The sequence below is a fragment of the Sorghum bicolor genome, chromosome 7, assembly GCF_000003195.3.
Source record: "Sorghum bicolor cultivar BTx623 chromosome 7, Sorghum_bicolor_NCBIv3, whole genome shotgun sequence".
In the NCBI taxonomy this organism is placed as follows: domain Eukaryota; kingdom Viridiplantae; phylum Streptophyta; class Magnoliopsida; order Poales; family Poaceae; genus Sorghum; species Sorghum bicolor.
Window position 1 is genome coordinate 9,190,071 of NC_012876.2, and position 21,728 is coordinate 9,211,798.

Consider the following 21,728-nt stretch of genomic DNA (forward strand, 5'->3'; position numbering starts at 1 on the left):
GCCACCATGACCATGGCGCATTTGCGTGAGTACACCTCCGCGAGAGGGGACCGGTACTCTTTCTATCCTAAATTATAAATTATTTCAAAAACTTTAAAGAGTGAAAGTATCTTAAATTTGAGCAAATTTATATGATAAGATAATAACATTTACGATATCAACTAAATATTATTAGATTATTTATTAATTATATTTTTATAATATATCTATCTGATGTCACAAAACTTTATAATTTTTTCTATATTTTTTTATCAAACTTATGCTTTGATTTTTCAAGATTTTTGAAATGATTTACAATTTACGATGGAGGAAGAAGTTAATTAATTAGTTCGTGGGCGGAGAACTAGAGCCTAGACTAGAGATGGCGAAAGGCAGGCAACGGGTCATCAATGTCATGCCTTCCACCGTCGATCATGCGTACGTGGAGATGGATGCGTGCTGTATCAATACAAGCATATCTTATTTTATATTTTGTATAAAAAAATCAATACAAGCATATCTTATACTACTATTTTTTTCTCCAAAAATATCTCTACCTATCCATATCTATATCTATACCTACTAATAAAGAGGCAAAATTTTAGTCTGCCTTTTTTTTTCTGCCCCTGCTCCTCTCCCATCGTGTACAGATCCTCCCTGCGCGAGCCTAGGCCCATGGCCCCGCGTGAACGCCTCGGGTTGGTTGGTGGGCACCTGCCGCCGTAAGGCGCTCACGTCATGTGCCAGATCGCGCCGCCGTGGGCGTAGGCGGAGGCCGACAAGGAGAGGCGGTCGTAGCTGCTCTTGCTGGTGAGCGGGGAGGAGTCGATCGCAACAGAGCGGGCAGGTGGTGCGCGGGCGGACGAGTCAGGCGTCGATGCAGGCGTGGTGGAAGAAGTGGTGGCACCGCAGCTCGCGCACCTCCTCGCCGTCGCGGACCACGGAGAGGCAGAAGGCGCATTCCGAGTCCGTCTCTGCCGCCTGCTCCTCCTGGCCCTGCGCTTGCCTGCGGCGGTAGCTTAAAGATGAAGGCATCAATAGCAGTAGTCTGGGCCTGGAGTTGCAGACTCTGTCTCTAGATCGGAGAAGAGTAGCAGGCGCTGGCTAACGCACGAACAAGCAACAGTGGGTTCTGTTTTATTAATAATAGGTCACTCTGATTGTCAAGCACTTCGATGATACGAGGATACTGAATCCTGGCTTGAAGAATTTATGCTTGTTTTCGAGAACAATTGGGGGGATGTAAATAAGATGCCTAATTCACTTTTATTAGCTTTCAACAAAAGATCATGGATTCCTGTTATAAAGATACTTTCCCGGTTCTGCATCATATCAACAGCTGATGCGATTTTCAACCACATCATATCAGCAGCTGATGCCGAGTTCTTTGACATGTAAGTAAACATCTTAATCTGAAGTTTCTGATTTTTTCAGAGGTAGAATGTTCTTACTGAAATTCTGGTTGGTGTACAGTCTTTGAAAGCTACATTGTGTTCATTATTACCTAGATAAAGTGCTGAGCTGCTTGCTGTTTCATATGGAACATGTACATTACCTCTTGTACGACTGAATTTGTTTTACTGGCTGGTAGTGCTGCAGGAGAAGGACTTGGAGCAGTTCAGGCAATGGGCAAGCAGCACAGCGGGCTACCCTGAAAACTTTGAGACTCTTGGAGTTAAAATTACCTCTGGTCTGAGCTAACACTTGCAAGTTTCCCTGCTGTATTTTAACACTGAAAGTTTTGGTTTCCATATGGTTGTTCTGCAGGATCTCTTGGTCCGGGTATCGCCAATGCAGATGGGTTGGCACTTGATGAGACAACTTTAATAAATTGGATTTTTATCAAGTGTACGCTTACACATGTCTAAACTGGTAGATACCACTGTAGAATCAACCTTTAATTATTTTGTTATGAAATTCATTGTATACTCTCTTTGGTGATTTGTTTTGTCAAGTTCTGTCTATAATATAATGTCTCGGGTCATACTTGTATTGGTGGTTTAACCGTAGCGTTAGCACTAGACAGTCGTAGATCTCGTCAAGATCTACAATATTTATGTAAAAAATATTTTTATTTAATTTATACAAAATATATTTTTAAGACATATTAATCATATCAATTCATATACTTTTTGTATGGAATTCAATGAAAATAATTTTTATACAAAACTTATAGATATTATTAAGATCTACAAATTTGCGGTTCTGAGTTTTTTTATTTGAGGTTCTTAAAATGCTCAAAAAAATTAATTATATATTTAGTCTTGAGAGTATTTTTGACTTTTCACACTCGCGGTTTGACACCGTTAGAGTTAAATCTAACAGAAATGGTATGAAGGGGGTACTATGTAGTCATACCCGCACCCGCTTATCTAACATGTAGAGATTTTTGCCTATTATAAGACCCATGGGTGATGATATCATTCCATACCCGCGTTCTTATTGGGTAAAATGTATCCGTTACTCGGGTTCTAGGTGTGTATTGCCATCTTGAGCAGGGAGGCTCGCCGCCCGTGCGGCCACGAGGGACGCGGGCCACGCGGTTGCCAGAGCACTTGAGCTCCTCGTTCGCGACCGCGGGATTCCTAATTGCCACTTGTAGGGTGCCTCGATGGAGCCGCATGTGACCATCGCTACACGCGAGTTGGCATGGATCGGTACGGATACTGCTGCACGCGAGCTGGCATGGATCCGTGGGGTGCATGCGACCATGAGGGACGCGGCCACTCGATCGCCAGGACGCTTGAGCGCCATTGTAGGGCAGCTCGACGAAGCCTCCTGTGTGGCCACTAGGGATGCGGGCCACATGGCCGCCGAAGCACCCGGTCTCGCCGCTCCCGACCGCTGAGAGGCCCGAATGCCACTCTGGTCCCACGTGCCTCAAAGCCGACGGTGACCACCAGCGTCGGTGCTCCTCTCTCTCGCGACTGGTGCGAGAAACACGAAGGAAAAAAGAAAAGAAAAGAGCTAAGATTTTGGGGAGCCTAAGCCAAGCCTTATCAGGCCGGTGGACCTACGTGACCCAGTGTGGGTGTATGGCCCAGGCCCTGGTAACCATGCTTAAGACCTTTGCAGCCGTTCTGCAGGCCGAAAGGCCATAAAGATCTATTTTCAAGATTCAGATTAAAATAAACAAACAAAGTCTCAATTTAATTTATTTTCAGTGCTTATAATTTCCTATTATAGTTAAAGATTTGTTTAAACACCGTTAAAGTAAGTAATATTGTCCGGTATATAAATTAACTCATCTCCAAATTTTAAGAGAAAACAATAAATTATATGTCTCATGCTCCCGTTGCAACGCACGGATATTTTTACTATATAATATAATAATAACTGCAAAATACGTGCCCCCGGCACCCAAGCCCATCATGATACGGGCGCAGGTGCAGTCCGGCCTCCTCTCCCCTCTCGTGAGCAGCAGCAGCGCCGGGTGGCACGCGACGCCGTCCGTCGGCCTCACGCTGCCGTTTTTTTGGCCCGTTGCGACGCCTTGCCGTTGCCGTGCCGTCCGACGGGCGACCGATTTGCACAGAGGCCCCTGCCCAACTTCCAAATCCTGCGCCCACCATCCCTCCCTCCCTCCCTCAGCCCCCTGATCCGCTATCAGGCCGGCCACGTGGCTAACCTCCTAACTAATGACTCCGCAGAGCGAGAAGAGAACGCCTCCCTCGACTCCCACCCCCACCCCACTCTCGCTCCCTCCTGCCCTGCCTTTGTTGGATCTTTTCCCCTCTCGTCTCACATTCCCCTCGCCTAGTTCCACCCCCACCCACCGGTCAGGTCACCGCCCGCCCCCGTCGTCGCCCCGCCGGGGGCTCCTCACCATCCCGACGCCGCACCCGCACCCGCACCCGCACCCGCATCGCATCACCGCCTGCTCCCACCGTCCGTCCTCCTCGATCGCTGGTACCTTGGCGCCACGCGGCTCCGACCTCGTCCTGTCCTCCTCCATCCACTGCCATCGGCATCGGCGGCGGCGAAGTCTTCTTCCCGGCCATCTTCTCAAAGGGTGAGTGCTCTCCCTTCCCCGCGCACAGGGCCGCGTTCTCCCTTCCTCCTGGTCCTGGGGGGGTCCATCCACCACGGTCGGTCGAGTGTGGCGGGCTAGCGACGTCGATTACCACCGTGGTCTGCTCTCCGGGACTACGGGTGGGGCTCGCTTTGATTCGGGCTCTCGTTCATGCTGCCTTGGGGACGGGGAGTCGGTTTCAGGTACATGTCTGGGGCGTTCGATTTGGCTCATGGAAAGGGTCTGTAGCCGCATGTTCGGTGCCCAGATTGCCATTTTAGGGGCAATTCGTTAGGGATTTGGGGGGTTACCTCTTCTGTACGCCGTCGAATTTTTTTTTTCCGCTTCTGGTGTTGCTATAGGTTTCCGATTCCCTTGTGTGTGTGCGTGTGTGTGCGCTTGCACGTTGTTGGCGGTGGCTGTGGTGGGGATTCTAGCTCTTGCTATGGAAAGATACAGCAGTATTATCTCTATCTATATCAGTGTAGTGCTTATCCAGAGAAGAGGACACAAAAGACACTTGTGCCCTCACTTTATTTCCCTAATCAGAGGCTATTAACGACATGAAACATGATTAATGGTTGTGGTTGGTTGATGAATGGAAAGTATTTAATGCAAAGACTGGTTTGTGTCCCCTAGAATCCATTATATTTGAGTAGAGTTTCTGGGTGCTTGCTTGTATGCGCTATATTATACCGCCTCCATTCCAAATTATAAGCCATTTTATCTTTTTTTTAGATACATCACTTTTGATATACACTGTGTCTAGGTACATGTAAAAGCGATGTATCTAGAAAAGTGAAAATGTCTTATAACTTGGAATGGAGGAAGTATATATGCATTTCTAGTCTTTGTTGGTGGGTTGGGTTCCTTCCTTAAATAGTAATTCTGGGATGGATGATTTTGTTTATGGTTCTATCTTGATGGCAGTGGAAATGGAAACCTTTGTGTCCTGTAGGAATGGAATCGTGTCTTGTATGAATGGAATCTTCAATCCTCTGCCTTTGCTCGGCCTGTATCTAGTAGAGGACTAATTTGCCCCTTGTTTCTGACCTCAGATTTATTCCGTGGTTGCAGGTAATCAATTGCCAGGCTTTTGATGGCACAAGGCGCCAACTTTCCAAACTTCATCGGCGCCGTGGGTGGCCATGATGATGGCGTGAACTTTGGCGGGAACTTCTGTGACATGGCCTTCTACCAGAAGCTAGGGGAGGGCTCCAACATGTCTGTTGATAGCATCAACAGCATGCAGACCAGCATGCATGGTGGATCCATCGCCAGCAGCATTTGCTCTAACAGTGACTCCCGCACTGGCATGCTTGGCCATCCTGGTCTCAAGGGGCCTGTCATTGTGGGAAGCTACTCAGTTGGGCACAGCATCTTCCGCCCTGGCCGGGTGTCCCATGCCTTGAGTGAGGATGCACTGGCACATGCTCTGATGGACAACAAGTTCCCAACTGAAACGCTAAAGGATTATGAGGAGTGGACTATTGATCTGGGGAACCTGCACATGGGCATGGCCTTTGCACAAGGTGCCTTTGGGAAGCTCTACAGGGGAACATACAATGGGATGGATGTTGCTATTAAGCTTTTGGAGCGACCTGAGGCTGACCCTGAGAAAGCTCAACTGTTGGAGCAGCAGTTTGTCCAAGAAGTTATGATGCTTGCAACTCTGAGGCACCCGAATATTGTCAAATTCATTGGTGCGTGCAGGAAGCCATTGGTTTGGTGTATTGTCACAGAGTACGCAAAGGGTGGGTCTCTTAAGAATTTCTTGAGCAAGAGGCAGAACAGGTCTGTTCCGCTGAAGTTGGCAGTTAAGCAGGCATTGGATGTTGCACGTGGCATGGCCTATGTCCATGGCCTTGGGTTCATTCACAGAGACCTGAAGTCAGACAACCTCCTGATTTCTGGTGATAAGTCCATTAAGATTGCTGACTTTGGAGTGGCTAGGATTGAAGTCAAGACTGAGGGGATGACACCTGAAACTGGAACATACCGATGGATGGCTCCGTAAGTTGATCAAACATGCTCTTTCTCCTGTTTATTTCAATCAGCCATTATGCTATTTCAATAAGGCCAAATTTGTTTTGATCTTTTCGCATTGCTATTGCTCTGGATCATAGTGTGGACCTTTGTATCAAGTAGTACTATTTGTTTACAAAAATAAGCAGTTTATGCGGTTGCTTACAGTCTGTTATATTGTTTTACCAGTAACATGTTAATGGCTGGTACTGCGAAAGCAAAAAACTTCTACTAGTTATATTTATTGTTCCTATATTATAGTTTAATGTACGTTTGGTCTGTATTCACTGGTTATTTTTGTTTTTTATATGGGTTGTTTCTCCAAAATTAAGTTATTCTTATTGCATGGCATGCTTCGAATATGTGATTGTGCAAGAATGTGTTTTTGCATGCAAAATGTACATGCTGCTGCTCTCCAGAACTACCACTTTATTCCATATATTGCTTAATACTTGGAACAGTAAACTAGTGGTGCTATTCTAGGAATCTGTATGTTCCTTCACCTTTTGGTTGTACTATTTTAGATGGATACTAATGATTAATAACAATTGCTATTTATGTTGTGATTTCCATCTTTTTCTGCGTTCTTCTAAGATTATGAACTATGCATTCTTCTAGAGATACATAAAGTATGTGTCGTTTTAGGAGCATTGTAAATATACTACAGATCCAACATACTATTTTACTATTTTAATTATATCTCCAAGTAATGTTAGCTGCTACCTGTTGGCCAAGGAAATTTGGTTTCCCTCAACTCCAGAGTTTGTGAGATGGTTTAATTCAATGTTTTATACAAGTATTTTACTTATAACATAAATATGACTTGGTTCGTGTATGAAGCATAAATAAGTAATTATGTGATGCATGGTAACATCTCTTCTAGTTAAGCCAATTTAATTACATGTCAGAAATATGTGTTCTAGCATTTTTTTCTCTCTTAGAACATTAATTTGTTTTGTTGTCTTATTAAGTGTAATTTAAATAATCATGCGATGCATGATAACGTCTCGCCTAGTTAAAGGCAATTGGTGAGAAGGGAAGATTCCGATCTAGACATTAGGCATTAGGCAAAATGCAAAGTAGTTGTTGGTGTTCGGGTTGGCAACCGCAGTTTATTCACCTAGCTCAATGGTCATTTGATGCCTTTGCCAATTGAAGGGTTGGCAATGCAACACCAAGAAGACATGGGGCAATATGGGACGAAGGAAGATTTTGTTCCATTTGGTTCCACGAATTGGGCCCAACCTTGCAGAACTGAAATGGGCAGAGTCTAGAAGAGGTGGAGCAATATCGGACAAAGGAAGCTTTGGTCGTGGTTCCATGAATTGGGCCCCCCCAACAATGAACATGGTCCTTGCCATGGTGACGGCGACGATGGCTGGAAAGGAGAAGCCGAACGAAAGATGGGCATATCGCTTGCACGGTGGATAGCTAGATGTGTAAATCATTGGCAACTTCCATTTCTTTTGCAATCAAACATGATCCAAAATTTTCATGTGATTGCTATTTTGTAATTCCTTTGCAACCAAACGCAATAATTGGTATCGGGGAGCCTTATGGTGGCATTTAGCACCAGATGGGTGGGGCATGTATCTAATCACGATTAAAAACGTGGATGCATCGGACCTTGTTCCCTATAACACTAATGGCAGATACGTCACCTTGTGCCCTTGTACCTACTTGCGTTCGCATTGTCATTGCCCTACCTGCTCGTGGCCAAAACCCTACGCCCTTCTGTATTGACAAGGGTTGCCATTGGTGAAGCATGCGTCTACACGAAAGCTTTTGCGAGTGAGGAAAATTGATTTCCCACCATTCTTGCGTTTGCACTCGATCTTGTTCTGATGACTCTCGCTCGCACAACATTGGTGGAAGTTGTTGCCTACTCTGGGAGTATGAGCTGGGTTTGTCGCCTCGTGAGACGGCGACAAGTGTTCTCTCCTCATTTAGTGAGGTAATTGTGGTTAATTTAACCTAAATAGAGAGCAAAACCACGACGTCGTCTGTGCCCTAATAGTCCCTCCCACTACCACAAAATAAACACAATAATCTCTCTGCAATGACTTGAGCATCAAAGCTTCTCTCTCCCAATCTTGGAGTCACGTGTAGACATTGGGCCATAATTGTTGCTAGTGGTGTTGCTTCACTACCATCTCCAAGTAATCTTCTACGAAAGTTAAGAGATGTGCTCTCCATATTTCTACTCATCGATAAATCATGACTAGTCATTGTCTAATCATGATTGGACATTTGGATGACTAGTTGATTCCATGTGATGTGGCTTGACTTTCCAACTTGAAAACAAACCAAGGTGCTTTACCACACTCTTGAATGAGCAAAAAATCATTATGCAATATTGATTATTAGATTCTTTCTTTGCAAGACATACTTCAAAAGGGAAATCCTCAGTCGTGTTTCAGACCACGACGTGGCCATTGCGCGGTGCGATATGGTGATCATGGCCTCCACCCCATAGCATAGAAAAGCATAGGATAGTTCAATCTTAAGGTCGTTGTGTTCTTGGTGGAAAGAATCATCGATTCTCGCGACGCATATGGCGGGGTTTTCTTGATTCTCGTGGTGGGACGGCCGCATATCCGATTTTAAACGGTCCCAAACACGCTCCTTAGCTAATTCTTGGTGAGTAGCAATAATATTTGCTACAGGAAGAGAGCCAACTTGGCTCCCTATGGTAGGAAAGCTCACTAGCAACAAAGGAGATGGCTACAATCAACAAGTCACATTTGTAACTTGCTCCTCTACAAATCACATGTTAGCTAGAGGTGCTACCTGATGCGCAACATGATATTGTCGTTCATGCCATGCAACCAACAAGTTATCCAAATGTCTTTAGTCATATCAAATTAGTTGAAGGCCAACCTTGGAGCTATTTGTTTCATATCTTCTATCTACTTCGCCAATGGGAACACTATTCACTTCAATTTTGAATTGATATTCAAACGAGATTCCTAATCTCCACTTGGCTACTTAAGTAGTGTTTGGTTAGGGTATTTGTAATGTAAATGGATAATGTCGTTAACCGATTCCATTAAACCTTATTTGTTTTAGTGCAAGCCGTAATCGCTTCCGCCAAATCAGATGCTGCCACCTGTTGCCCCTCCCACTCCGACGTCATGAGATTTTGATTGCAAGCTACTTTTCCTTTCTCCTCTCGACTTCATCGGTGCCTTCGATACCACATCTTCGTTTGCCCCCCGCACGCTAAAGCTTCCGCGGTGGCCATGCTGTTGTTGATTGCTGCTTCACTAACCATTGGCTAGCCTCAGTGGCATATTCATCGATGGTCGGTGACCCATGCCTTTGGTCAGGGTAGCTCTGCTTCCGAGACCAAGGTAGTGAGGTCATGCCGCGCTATTTGTCCTTGTTTATGTTCAAAAGGCCTATGCATCATCTCATTAGCATCTGATGATCTTGGCAAAGATGGACTACTAGTTACAAATACATTACATGTTTAAACCGAACAAATCTTGTTTTGACTTGTACTCTTCACATTCCCTCTGTGATATGATATCGTTACCGTTAGTGTTTGCAGGGATGGAACCAAACACTACCTTAGTAAATATCCAAGCCAATTGTACCTCCCATGGCAATTAAATGGCACCCTTGGTAGATGAGCATTTGTTTTGAATTCAACTTTTAGTCTCTTGGCTAGCTAGATGCATGACCTATGCCCATTGTGCTTATCATTCTAAAAATGGCTGACTGTTTTTTTTTGTTGGAAAAATCGTGACTAGTTATTTATGCAGCTAGCCATTTATATAGTTCTATAGTTTGAGTTTGTTGTGGCCCCTACTTCGTAATATCTAGGCACTCACTCAAGCTATTTAGGGTTAAGCAACTCAACTAATGATCGTGTTTCTCTAAGATGGCCTATTGGGATAACATTGTTCTTGTCACTAAGAATTATCCTCAAGCTTGTTTTCCTCTACCTTTTCTGTGATATCAACGGTGAAAAAAAAACATTCCTAGCTTACCGGACAAACATATCGTGTCCACTATCCTAAATTGGCAAGTTTGGTCTTGACCAGCCAGGTAAAAGTTGCATAGGATCCAAATGTCCATGTTGAAGATGGGAGGTAGGTGAGACCTGAGAGTGGTTGCTTTTTGCTTATTCCTTTGACCTGATGTAACCGCAAAGCTCACAAACAACCTGGGTAACATGGCCTAAATCCGATCCTTGTCTCTTCCATGTGTTAGTGGAAAACCTACAGCCCATGGGTTTGGCTCTTGGAGATATGCAAATGATGATCAGTTGCCAAAAATCGTTATAGAAATTTCAGTATGGATTGAATAGTATTAGATTTTTTTTTGGGGTGGGGGGGGGGGGCATTCATTCAATCTTGTGTTCAGCTTGATTGATATCGTATTAGATTTTGCTGAGTGGTAACCTAGGGAGCCACATGATCACTGGTGAACAACCTTTTTAATTTTTTCATACGCATGTGAGCTTGGTTGTTTTTTAGTTCCTTGCTTTGTAATATATATTTAATGTTTGTAGGTGGTATGTACTATTCCGTTCTGGATGTTTTTCTGCTATGTTAACTATGCCCCCTTCCCCTCTGAAATGTATTTGTAGTCAGCTACTGCTTACAATTATCAACTTCTGTTTTGTTTGTTTCCAATGTAATAACTTGCTATTTTTCCACTTGCAGTGAGATGATCCAGCATAGGCCATACAATCAGAAAGTTGACGTCTACAGTTTTGCCATTGTCCTGTGGGAGTTGGTAACTGGGAATCTCCCTTTTGCAAACATGACTGCAGTGCAAGCTGCATTTGCTGTGGTTAACAAGGGTGTGCGACCAGCCATACCCCACGACTGCCTCCCCGCCCTTGGGGAGATCATGACCAGGTGCTGGGATGCAGACCCTGAAGTCCGTCCCCCATTCACTGAGATTGTGAGGATGCTGGAACAGGTGGAGATGGAGGTTCTGACCACTGTCCGTAAGGCTCGGTTCCGCTGTTGCGTTGCCCAACCGATGACGTTGGACTGAATCATCCACAATCCAGGAAAAGAACCTGGAGAGAGGTTTAATCCTATGTATTTATAATATTAATAGACTTGTGCTTCAGAAGCAGAATGCTGACTCCCCTCAGTCTGCCTTCTGTCTTTGACATGTTATCGTAGAGTACACCTAGTTGTCATCACCAGAGTGGTTGTAATAGAGGTAGCTTTATGCTTGACTAAATACCCTTCTGCTGTAACAAGTGCATGTTCTTGCTGCTCGCTGTTTGTGTGTTTATCATCATGCGGCAACATGTGGAAGCTTTGATGCTTCATGGTATATATAACATGTGTTATTAAGTAACTAGCATGGATTTGTTCCTGCCTCGTAGTCAGTCGAAATTTGGTGCTAACAGAATCATTCATCTTTGCCTTGGTCAGCATCAGTTTCCCTCTCGTGAGGTGAGCATATCTGTAACAGGTCATGATTACCTTTTTTCAATCTGTCATGATTACTATTGAATGCTGTTTTAAGGTTTTTTTCAATCTGTCATGATTACTATTGAATGCTGTTTTAAGGTTTGATCTATTTTGCAACGCCACTGGATGTGTAACAGTTACAAATGCTTTCAGGTTTGCTACTGCAGCGGCTTTACCTGGAGGTGTTACAGAGTTCTCCATTTTATTCATAATGTGCAAGAGTTTGGGATTTGGATGGTCATGCATGAGTTGTGCTTTGAAGCAATGTGACCAAGGGAACTACTGCAGAACCGTACATGCTGAGAGTAACAAGACGAAGATACACTAGAGAAAGGATCTCTGAAATTACACAAGGATGGAGACTCGACAGTATCACATTCAGCTGCAGAAAATGCAACTTTACCGCAGCATAGTTCTGCAGCTTCTTATGCCTAAACCCACTAAAATTGAACCATCATTCATGGTGCGACACGACACGAGGAACATGGAAGACGGAAGTAAAATAAAACAGGAACAAAGAGAACTGGGAACAATAATTTTGGAACTATGATATTGAAATTATATAACCTAAATGGAGATAAAAACAAAGCCTATGATGTTGTACAACTGACGCGGGCACGACCATATTTAACACAATCAACCTGCACTTTCCCCTTTCCGACCTTCACATTGCAGCATGCTATTCATCTGCTGCTCCAAATTTGCAGACAGAAGGGAAACAAATCAACTGCTTTCCTCCGCAGGGCCCATGTTCAGGTCTGCACTTCCTTCAACCTTGGCTGTGGCAGCGGATCCGTTTTCAGCTGATGCGCCCTCAGCTTTCGGGGTTGTCCCACTGTTCTCAATATCCTTCAACTGAACGGCCTTAGCAAATGCATCCGATATATCGGCCACAGGACCTTGAGCCTTGGTATCCACCAGCTTCTGAGGGTCGGTGCTGGCAGGCTGCTGTTGACGTCTGTTCTCCTGCAAGGCTTTCTCCCGTTGCTCATAGAAGTCGAAATCTTCCAGGATTGTTGTCTCAGCCTCATGGCTCTTGAAGATTGTAAGCATCTGGAGGCCCTGTTCCAGCTTCACCTGTATGTTAAGAGTTGGTGAATTTATTCAGAAATGCCATTGATACTAGCAGCTTAAACATTCAGAAAAAAAAATTATGTAAATTTTACCTCCTGGGTGTCCCTGCTATTTGTGACAGGTTTATTGTCATTGTTCTCAAGAATGATGTGCCTCAGAAGGTTGTTTGGCACATCCTTAATTATGTGCCACTTCACAGGGAATTGGCCACTCCACTTATCCTGCTGCCAGTAATCAACACTTCTGTCGAAATCGACAGGTCCAATCATCTCAGCCACGCCACAGAATTGGCCACTTCCATTGACCTAAAGGTATCAATTACGCATAAAAGAAATTACCAAAGCTGGAAACACCTTAGCAAATGCTAATAAAGGATCAAACACCCACTATGTACTGCTACTCTTTTTTTTTCCATGAAGGGAAAAGCAAAAACCAAAGGAGATGAGCCGTTCTTACCGAGAAAAACAAGAAAATAGGGCAATGCTCTTCTTTCTCTTTGGCCGCACGGTAAGCAGAATCCAGCTTCCTGTTCCCGCTGGCTGTGCTGGCCCAAACATTATACTTAATGCTCCTATGTACATGGTCCTCGGTGTAGGACTTTATTACAAAGAATTTGGCATCCTTGTACTCAGTGATAAAATCAGAGCGATTGTACAGTTCACTGTCAATCAGAGGAACAGTTTTCTCGTTTTTCTCATCTGAGGAGTTCTCAGTGTCTTGTGTCTTCGGTTTTGTAGCGCGTGGCCCACGGTTTTGCTCATTCATAAACTCCAGAGAGCCATTGTGACTACCAAATGGCATGCTTCCCCTTTGTTGATTGCCACTCAAGTCAAAAGTACCAAATCTGCGGCCAGCAGAACTCCAACTTGGAGTAGTGCCACCAAATTTGCTACCTTGCTGGCGTCCCTTGTAGGATCCAGGACCATACATCGATCCATGATGCTGCAACAACATACACTATCAGCATTGGACAATAAGTGGTTCGTTAACATAAACAAGTCAATTTGACTTCCACAAAAAACTACTGCATGGTAAACCAAATACTGCCTCCAAACATTAAACCCCTGTTGAATCCCCATAACAAGCAATCAAATGTAGTAAACTCATGTATGCTCAGAACCCAATTGCATGATGGCATACCATGCCAGAAGCCAGTGGTAGATTCCCTTGACCAAACAGCCCAGGAGCATTATTTGGTTGTGTCGGTGCTGCAAAAGGTGAAAACATAGTTAGGCATGGCTCTAACCTCTAAGAAATATATTATAACACATGTTTTTTGCAGTCATAAAAAAATTAGCCTGCAGCAAAACAAGAAACTTTAGAGAAATGTTACCTCTGTCGAATGAGCTGAATGGATGATGATACCCTGGTGTGGGTGAATATAGAAGGCCATCAGGAAGAAAGTACTCTTGCTGCAGCATAGGGTCTCCTTGGGATATTCCAGTCGCAGAGCTTGAATATCCCATGCTAGGAGAAGCTGGTGGTTGATAGTAAGGACTTGAGAAGGGATAGTGCACAGGGAAGTATTGTTGGCCATCTCCAACGGTGGAAACAGGAGAATATGCTCCATACATCATTTGGGGGTTGCTTGCATATCCAGGAGATAGCATGAGGGACTGGTTGTCATTGTAGATTCCCTTCAAGAAAAAATATTTAGAAAAAAAAATATCAAGAGAAAACAATGAAGCTCAGCAATTCCAGCTACTTACGGGAGATACGGAATGGAGCCCCTCCATATTCACATAATGGGGATATTCCTCCCACTGTCCTGAAGGATTCATGTATCCTACAGTAAAGGGAAGAAAAAAACATCAAATTTAAAACAGCACTCCATGAAAAGTGAAAGTTGCTACCTAGGTGCTGTCATTAGGACAGTTGATGCTTCCACAATGAATTCAAATAGAGGTGAACAAAGGAGATTACTGAAAAACTATTATGAATTGTACAACCAGTGAAAAGACAAATTTAGCTAGACACAACAGAAACATGATTGTTTAGAAGCCACGGATATATTTTTGCCCTGTGATTTATGCAACAGAATTCAGAATGTGTGCTAACATTAATTAAAAGGCAATGAATGTACCCTAACCTCCAGGATAGAGTGGTTGTGGCTGCGGTGCATACACATTTTGCTGGTAGACAAAAGGCTGTTCTCCAGCTTTTCCGACAGAGCTAGGCTTCTCTGGCGGGCCTTTTGGCGATTTCAAGGAGCTAGCGCCACGTGCATTGCCTGCAGACACATTCTCTGCACCAGAAAGAATCTGTCGCAATAGCAACATACTCATGAGCATCATTTCATAGCATAGATGAGAAGAAAATAAACTCTAAACGGAAGCAAAATTACCTGGTCCTTGGCGTTTGCACTCTTGGAGGGGTTATTCTCAAGTACAGGTTCCGACTGCAGCGGAATCATGCTATCTACAAAAACATAAATGTAAGAAAGATATAAGTTGGCAGCAGCAGTCCAGGGACTACCTTGTTGTCATGGTGCAAAACAGCCAAAAACTTAAAGACAAGCATGACACTTGTAGTAAACAGAAACAAGATCTGGCAAGCTGTACAACTCCCCAAATACAAGCATTCGGAAGCTACTACACGGGCAATCGCAGTCGTTGCCATGATCAGGCCATCAGCAGCAGCAAAGCCGTGTCCCGCTGTACAGTAGCTTACTCAAATAATACCTAGTATATGTACCGAAGCTAGAGCTTTGCCATTTGGGTACTGACGATCCTATCCTGCTCGTACTGGCAGCAACTTTGCCGTGCTAGCTCGTGTAAAACGGCTACGGCTACGGCTAGCAATCCCCCCGAACCGTCCTCCTGTAGGCGGACATACCCCAGCAAAAGGGGGGAGAAAAAAAAAGCAGAAAAGACATAATTGCCCTCGCGCGGACGTGAGGCAACGTAATCAGCACAAATCCCAGCCGCCCCTTGCTCCGCGCAGCTTCTTCCACGGCTGGGTGCGTGCGAAATCGCAGCTAGGGGGCCTTCCGCAGAGCGAAGGAGTCGCAGGCCCGGAACCAATCTTGACCTAGGAGCCCCAAACAGAGCCCCCGCACCGCAGCAGGTCCGGGTGGGGGGCTGCGCCGAGATCGCAGCCCAGCGCCGAATTCCCTTGGAATCCAGCGCGCGGAGCCCTTGGAGCAAGAGAATTCGAGCAGCGCAATCACGACCCAGCGGCGAGGGGGAATCGAATCAGAAAGTCAAACCCCCCCCCCCCCCCCAATCCAGCAACAGGGGACGGGAGGGGAGAGGCAAGGGTCTCTCTCACCTGCGGCGGGGCCGGTCTGGTGCGGCGCGGCGGCCATGGCGTCGGAGATCCGGGCGCAGCGGTAGGTGGTGGCGCGGGGCGTCGGGATTGGAGTCCTCCTGCTCCTCCCGGCGAGGGTTTAAGCATCAAATTCGGGGGAAGCGAGGGGGGGAAGGGAGCAAAAAAAAAAAGAAAAAAAAAGTTTTTCCCCCCTTTTTATTGGACGCGACGAGAGGAGAGGAGGGGGAGGGGGAGGGGGGAAAGAAAAGAAAAGAAACCACGAGCGCCCCTGCCAACCAATGATTTTATACAGCAGCGGCAGCGGCAGCGGCGACGTGCCCCTCGCGCTGGCTGGCTGATCAAGGCCCGGCCCACCGGGTTCGGGTCTGATCGGGCGGGTCGGGGACCCGGTTGTGTGTTGGTGAGGTAGGACTCAGATCAGATCTGAATCCGGACTCGTGACGGATCCGGCTGCCACGGACCGGTCAGGTCCGGATCGGCACGTGCTGTTTTGGGCTTGAGGAGGTGTTGTGGATGTGGTGCCCGCACGCCACGGCGCTTTGCTTGTACGGAGTTGCCCACATCACTGTTTTTTTTTTCTTTTTAGCTTCGGATAATCATAGGACTTTGTTTAGTTTCAATTTTTTTTTAAAAAAAAAAGATACTGTATCAATTTTGTTTATATTTAATAAATATGTCCAATCATAAAATCAAAAGATTCGTCTCGTAAATTATAGGTAAACTGTGCAATAGTTTTTCTTTTATCTATATTTAATGCTTCATGCATGTGCCGTAAGATTCGATATGACAGAGAATCTGAAAAACTTTGTAAATTTTTTTGGAACTAAACAAGGCTTTAGTACAATAGATGAGATAGATCGTGAGAGTAGTTGTCAGAGGCGTGGTCGGGGTAGCCACCGGCGGCAGCGCTAGCTAGGGCGGCGGCGCACGGAAAGAGAGGGGGTGGCTGCGCAGGGAGACAGAGAGAGTGGAAAAAAGTTTTTGTCTGTCTATTACTTTGATTGATATGGTTATATGTTCCTTATTTTTATATTCTCTATTGGACTTAGCTCACAAGAAAAACAAGGTGATCTTTATCGAACACGAATTCTCCTTTCCATCAATCAACTCTTCTACTTTATATCTTAACAGACTATTTCTAAAACCAACTAAAACTAGATATGGTAACCAAAGACGACACGAAAGGAAACGGCGGCGGCGGCGCCCTACCCTAGGGCAGGCATCTAGGTCCCCCCAACGATAGCATCAAGGGTGGCGGCGCCCCTCTTGTGGGCCTCTTCCCCTCTGCTATTGATGGTCACAACCCAAAGTTCACTTACAAACATCAGGACTTAACTCATGAACATATGGGAGCTTTGAGGCAATACATTAGCATCATATTTAGTTAGACCCTGTTTAGATCCACTCAAACTAAAATTTATATATAACTAGCTAAAATTTCAAAGGTAAACTTTACCTAGCTAAAAGTTCTCCTAGCTAAACTTTAAGTGAGTTTAACTCGGTTGAAATAGTTAAACTCAGCCAAAAACTTTAGTTGAGTTTAGCTGGGTTGAAGTAGCGCGCTAAACTTAATTAAGCTGCTCTTTTAGCTAGGTCTAGGGACGAATCTAGGAAAATATTTAGGGGGGCTTCTGCTACCTTAATACAACTTCAGACCCTTCTTATAAAATACATCAATGACAAAAAAAAAATTATAGGAGAGGCTAAGGAGGGACTCCGTGGGCTCTACGGCCGTAGGGGGGCTAGAGCCCCACCAGCTCTACCGTTGGCTTCGTCGCTGGTTAGGTCATTTAGATCCCTAACAGCTAATTTAGCCAACTAAAGTTTAATTGGTGGATTCAAACATGCCCTAAGTAGTCGGCTACTTTACTACAAGTCTTATTACAAACTCGGACATGTTAGAATATGTGCCGAATATTATGTATGGGTTTGGTTACGCTAGGACTGAGTTGTATTTGGCAGTATAGGGTAGAGTTGGAATAGGACTATGTAACCCGGTCTCCTCATAAATATGAGAGGAGGGCTGCTGTTGTAACCATGATGACATAGCAATAGGTTCGTAGGAGGGCGGCGGCACGTTGTCGGAACCCTAGAGCGGCGGTGTTGCTGGTATTGGGGAGGAGCGCCATAATCGTGCCCCGGGGACTAGGCTTTGGCTGAACCTCGTTAACAAATATCGTGCCTCTGGTGTTGTCTGTGATACTGCATGTTCGTCTCGCTAGATTCAATCGACGCTTCTGCGCGTGGAGATTAGCAAACAGCTTCTGCTGTGGGTGGCTAATTTCTAACAGGACAGTACATGAAGAGAACTCAAATTGCATCGAGTCTCTAATTTGGAACACTAAGAGCATCTCCAACAGCCTTTCTAAATCTCACTCTCTAAATCATCATTTGGAGAGCCATTTGCATAAAAATCGCTTTCTATATTTTTTTACTTTCCAACAGTTTTGCTAAATCTCATGCGCACTCTAGAGAGTCATTCTCGTCTTCTATATTTGGCTAGCGAAAAACCCGGAATAGACAATGGCTATATTTGGATGACCATTTAGAGAAGCTGTTGGAGGGTAGTTTTTCACCAAAATTGCTATTCCTAGTATTTAGAAAGAATATACAAAGTCTGTTGGAGATGCTCTAAGCCACCAATAGGACTCCGATAATTTCCCATAATTTTTGGGGCACTTGCAAGCACTGATGCATCGTCTCTAGAATGACCTGCTGCATGTCGCGATGTAGCAGCCTCTTGCATACTTCTGTAGCTGCAATCGTCTCGGCTTCTATAGCACACGCCACATGACAAATGTTGCCATCACATCACCAACACTCAACACTTCACCTTTTGTGTTCTGCACAACAACGTCTCAGCCACTACTAGTTCTTGTTTTTGAATTAAAAGCGTCATCATATTGATTTTGTACTCTTCAGGTGTTGGTCTCCAACTATGCTTAGCAATGCTTTGAGCCTCCTCCTTACTACTCCGTATTTTGTAGCTTCTCAAGCTCCACTAGGAAATAGGAGACTGAAGTTTGGATTTTACATTGTATTCTTCCCCATTCTTTACTTTATTCTTGCTGACCACCATCTGCAGAGGAGCATGACAACCTTCATTTGTTTGGTCTTTTCGAGCTTTCATATTTTAGCAACTGCCTCCTTTCTCGATTGGTAGGATGCCATTTCATATCTTTTATCTTTCATGATTAGTAATCGCCAACACCTCTTAACATTCTTGCATTTGAACTAAAGTATGTCCATATATAGTCCTCGACAAATCTCAGGCATACAGCACATCTAGTGTCTACCACGACACCTGGCCTTGCCATGCTTCTTTCTTACCGATAGGCTGTTATATAGGCGAGCTGCCATAAAAACATCTTAATTTTATTTGGGGCCTGAAGCTGTCATATTTTGCGAAAAATTAGATTCAGCCTTATTTTCACCAGCACTCGTAGAGATAGAGACATCTCGTCCCGCGCCATTGCATCCCTCCTTGTCACTACAAGTTTGCAAGTGAGTTGGAGGTATTGCATAAGCTCTATATATGCTCAAGTATCAACCAAGGGTGCCAAAAGAGGTAAAATAGTCGATAGAGCTATAAATGTCCATGCAGGTCGAGGCACGACGACCCGACACGAGGCACGATATTTTGGCCCGGCACGAGCACGACCCAGCCCAGCCCAGTTCTACAGGCCATGCTTGGGTCGATCCACCAGCCTGCGGGCTAGCACGACATGACCTGGTGCATAGAGGGAGGCCCAGTAGCAGCTCGACCAGCCGGCCTGCTAAGAGCCTGAAAGGATCAAGATGCCGAAGAGGGGGGGTGAATTGGGCTTCTCTAAAAATTTAAGCAATCTATAAGCTCCAATTCAACCCTTGTGCCTAGTGTGACTAAAGAGCTACCGGATAAAAGTTTTACAACCTAGTTCCAATCCTATTCTAGCATGGCAATTCTAGAAATGTAAACAACTCAAAGTAATTGCGCAAATTAAATGCTAGAAAGTAAAGGAGTAGTGGAAAAAAGTGCTCGGCGATGTTTTGCCGAGGTACCGGAGAGTCGCCACTCTCCACTAGTCCTCGTTGGAGCACCCGCGCAAGGGTCTTGCTCCCCCTTGGTCCGTGCAAGGACCAAGTGCTCTCTACGGGCTGATTCTTCGACACTCCGTCGCGGTGAATCGCCCAAAACCACTCACAAGCTTGACACGAGCCACCCATAAGAACTCCAGGCGGTCTTCGTGCCTCCAATCACCACCGAACCATCTAGGTGATGGCGATCACCAAGAGTAACAAGCAATGAACTCTCACTTGACCCAAACAAGGCACTAGAGAGTGGTGGATGCACACTTGACTCTTGGAATTCAACTAGAGAAGGATTCTCACAAGAAATCTCTCAAATCTCAATCCTCTCTAGGTTCTTGCTTCTCTCTTGCTCCACAAAGTGTTTCTCAACTTGTTCAAATGGGCAAGAGACCTCCAATGGACGAGGTGGAGGACTATAAATACACCCCATCAAGTCCAAGGGTAGGCCAACCGTTTTACACCGAAAATGGGGTCATCGGATGCACTATTAAGTAGGCATGTACGTCCCTGTTCATCGAGTACCTATTACCATGACCTAACACTAATGACTTTGCCTCTGCAAAATATACGTTAGTCATAGTAATCAACATTGTCATTAATCACCAAAATCCATTAGGGGCCTAGATGCTCCTTCAATCTCCCCTTTTTGGTGATTGATGATAATAACCTCGAGTATGAAGGAAATGAGGTTTTCAAATGACTTGATTTCTATAAGCATGAGACAATAAGAACACAAAGAGATTAGTCATGCTTATATCAACCAAGTCTATCATCCTGCATTCAAATATGTGAGAAATATACAACATGATATAATAACAAATGGCTCAAAGTACATCAGAGTAAAAACGCGGAAGCAAAGTAATATGAGCCAACCACATGACTTAAAGATATCACAATGAAGCAGAAGTCATGTCTCACAACCATAAAAGTATCTCACAAAGTATCACAAATGCATAAAGGTAAACATGATGCATGAAGTAGCACACAAAATCATCAAAGCCCTCTCTCTAGCTCTAGCTCCCCCTAACTTTATCATACTCTAGAACCCTCTCCCCCTTTGGCATCAACGCCAAAAACCTAAGTCGAAGGAGGTGGAGGTGGAGTAGTGGAGTCCCGCGGCACGGCCTAAAACTGAGCTGCATCATCTGATCCATCGGCCGTCGACTCAGAGGAAGTAGAGTGACCCTCGGATGCTGCACAAATTGGAGAAGCTGTCCGGATCTAGTCTGTGGGCTCTATGGTTGTCACTGTCTGTGCCGGTGGCTCAAGTCCTGCTGAAGAAGCTGGCACAGACTCTGTAGCTGTAGCTGACATCTCTGGCACTGTAGAAGACAGTGCTAGCTGCTCGGACGAGGCCACAGACGACGACAGACACTCGATAGTGGTGACTGGGAGCGTAAAAGCTGCAGGAGCCTGCATTGGTGAAGGAGTAGGGTCACCAGTCAGAGCACTATATGAAAAAGAGATATGCTGCCCTACCGACGAATCCAACACAAGCTGTGACGCTGAGGCTGACTGTGGTGTGAAACCAGAGCGAAGAGGGGTAAACTGGGGCACCTGCTCAAAGCCATAGGAAATAGCACCCTGAGAGACCTGGTGCTGAGGAGTCGAGAATGACTGACTCTGAGCAGGTAGCTGTAGCCGCGGCTGAGACTGACTCTGAAACTAGCTCGGCTGAGACATTGGAGTCGGAGGCCTGACTGACGAGGTGCCTAGAAGGTGGATCTGCGGTAGGTGAATCCCCGATGCGGCCATAAGAGCGGCCATCATGGCAGTCTGCTGTGCCTGGAAAGCTAGTTGCTGCTCCTGGAAGGTCAGGAGCTGTCTCTGGAGCTTATCCTGCCTGGCCTGCA

At 45.2% G+C, this 21,728-nt stretch overlaps 2 protein-coding genes and 1 long non-coding RNA gene across 4 annotated transcripts; 2 read left to right on the forward strand and 1 right to left on the reverse strand.

Annotated features, from left to right (window-relative positions):
* On the forward strand, window positions 599-1,886 carry LOC110436746. Its single transcript, XR_002454570.1, has 3 exons — window positions 599-1,373; window positions 1,571-1,669; window positions 1,747-1,886. It is a non-coding gene; the product is annotated as an uncharacterized LOC110436746 (long non-coding RNA).
* Window positions 3,651-11,367, forward strand: LOC8072164 (serine/threonine-protein kinase HT1). Of its 2 annotated transcripts, none has more exons than XM_002444000.2 (3): window positions 3,651-3,991; window positions 5,069-6,004; window positions 10,690-11,367. In XM_002444000.2, the coding sequence occupies exons 2-3, from the start codon at window positions 5,091-5,093 to the stop codon at window positions 11,027-11,029; spliced, it is 1,254 nt and encodes a 417-aa protein (XP_002444045.1). In that variant the 5' UTR covers window positions 3,651-3,991; window positions 5,069-5,090; the 3' UTR covers window positions 11,030-11,367. The 2 variants fall into 2 exon arrangements, with proteins under 2 accessions (XP_002444045.1, XP_021321154.1); XM_021465479.1 differs by lacking the exon at window positions 10,690-11,367 and adding an exon at window positions 7,175-10,326.
* LOC8072165 lies at window positions 11,767-16,110 on the reverse strand. The gene is made up of 9 exons (XM_002445182.2): window positions 15,805-16,110; window positions 14,879-14,952; window positions 14,624-14,795; window positions 14,244-14,320; window positions 13,868-14,171; window positions 13,675-13,742; window positions 12,991-13,476; window positions 12,627-12,839; window positions 11,767-12,537 (listed from the first exon to the last, which is right to left on the reverse strand). Exons 1-9 carry the CDS (start codon window positions 15,839-15,841, stop codon window positions 12,184-12,186), a joined length of 1,785 nt encoding a protein of 594 aa, XP_002445227.1. The 5' UTR covers window positions 15,842-16,110; the 3' UTR covers window positions 11,767-12,183.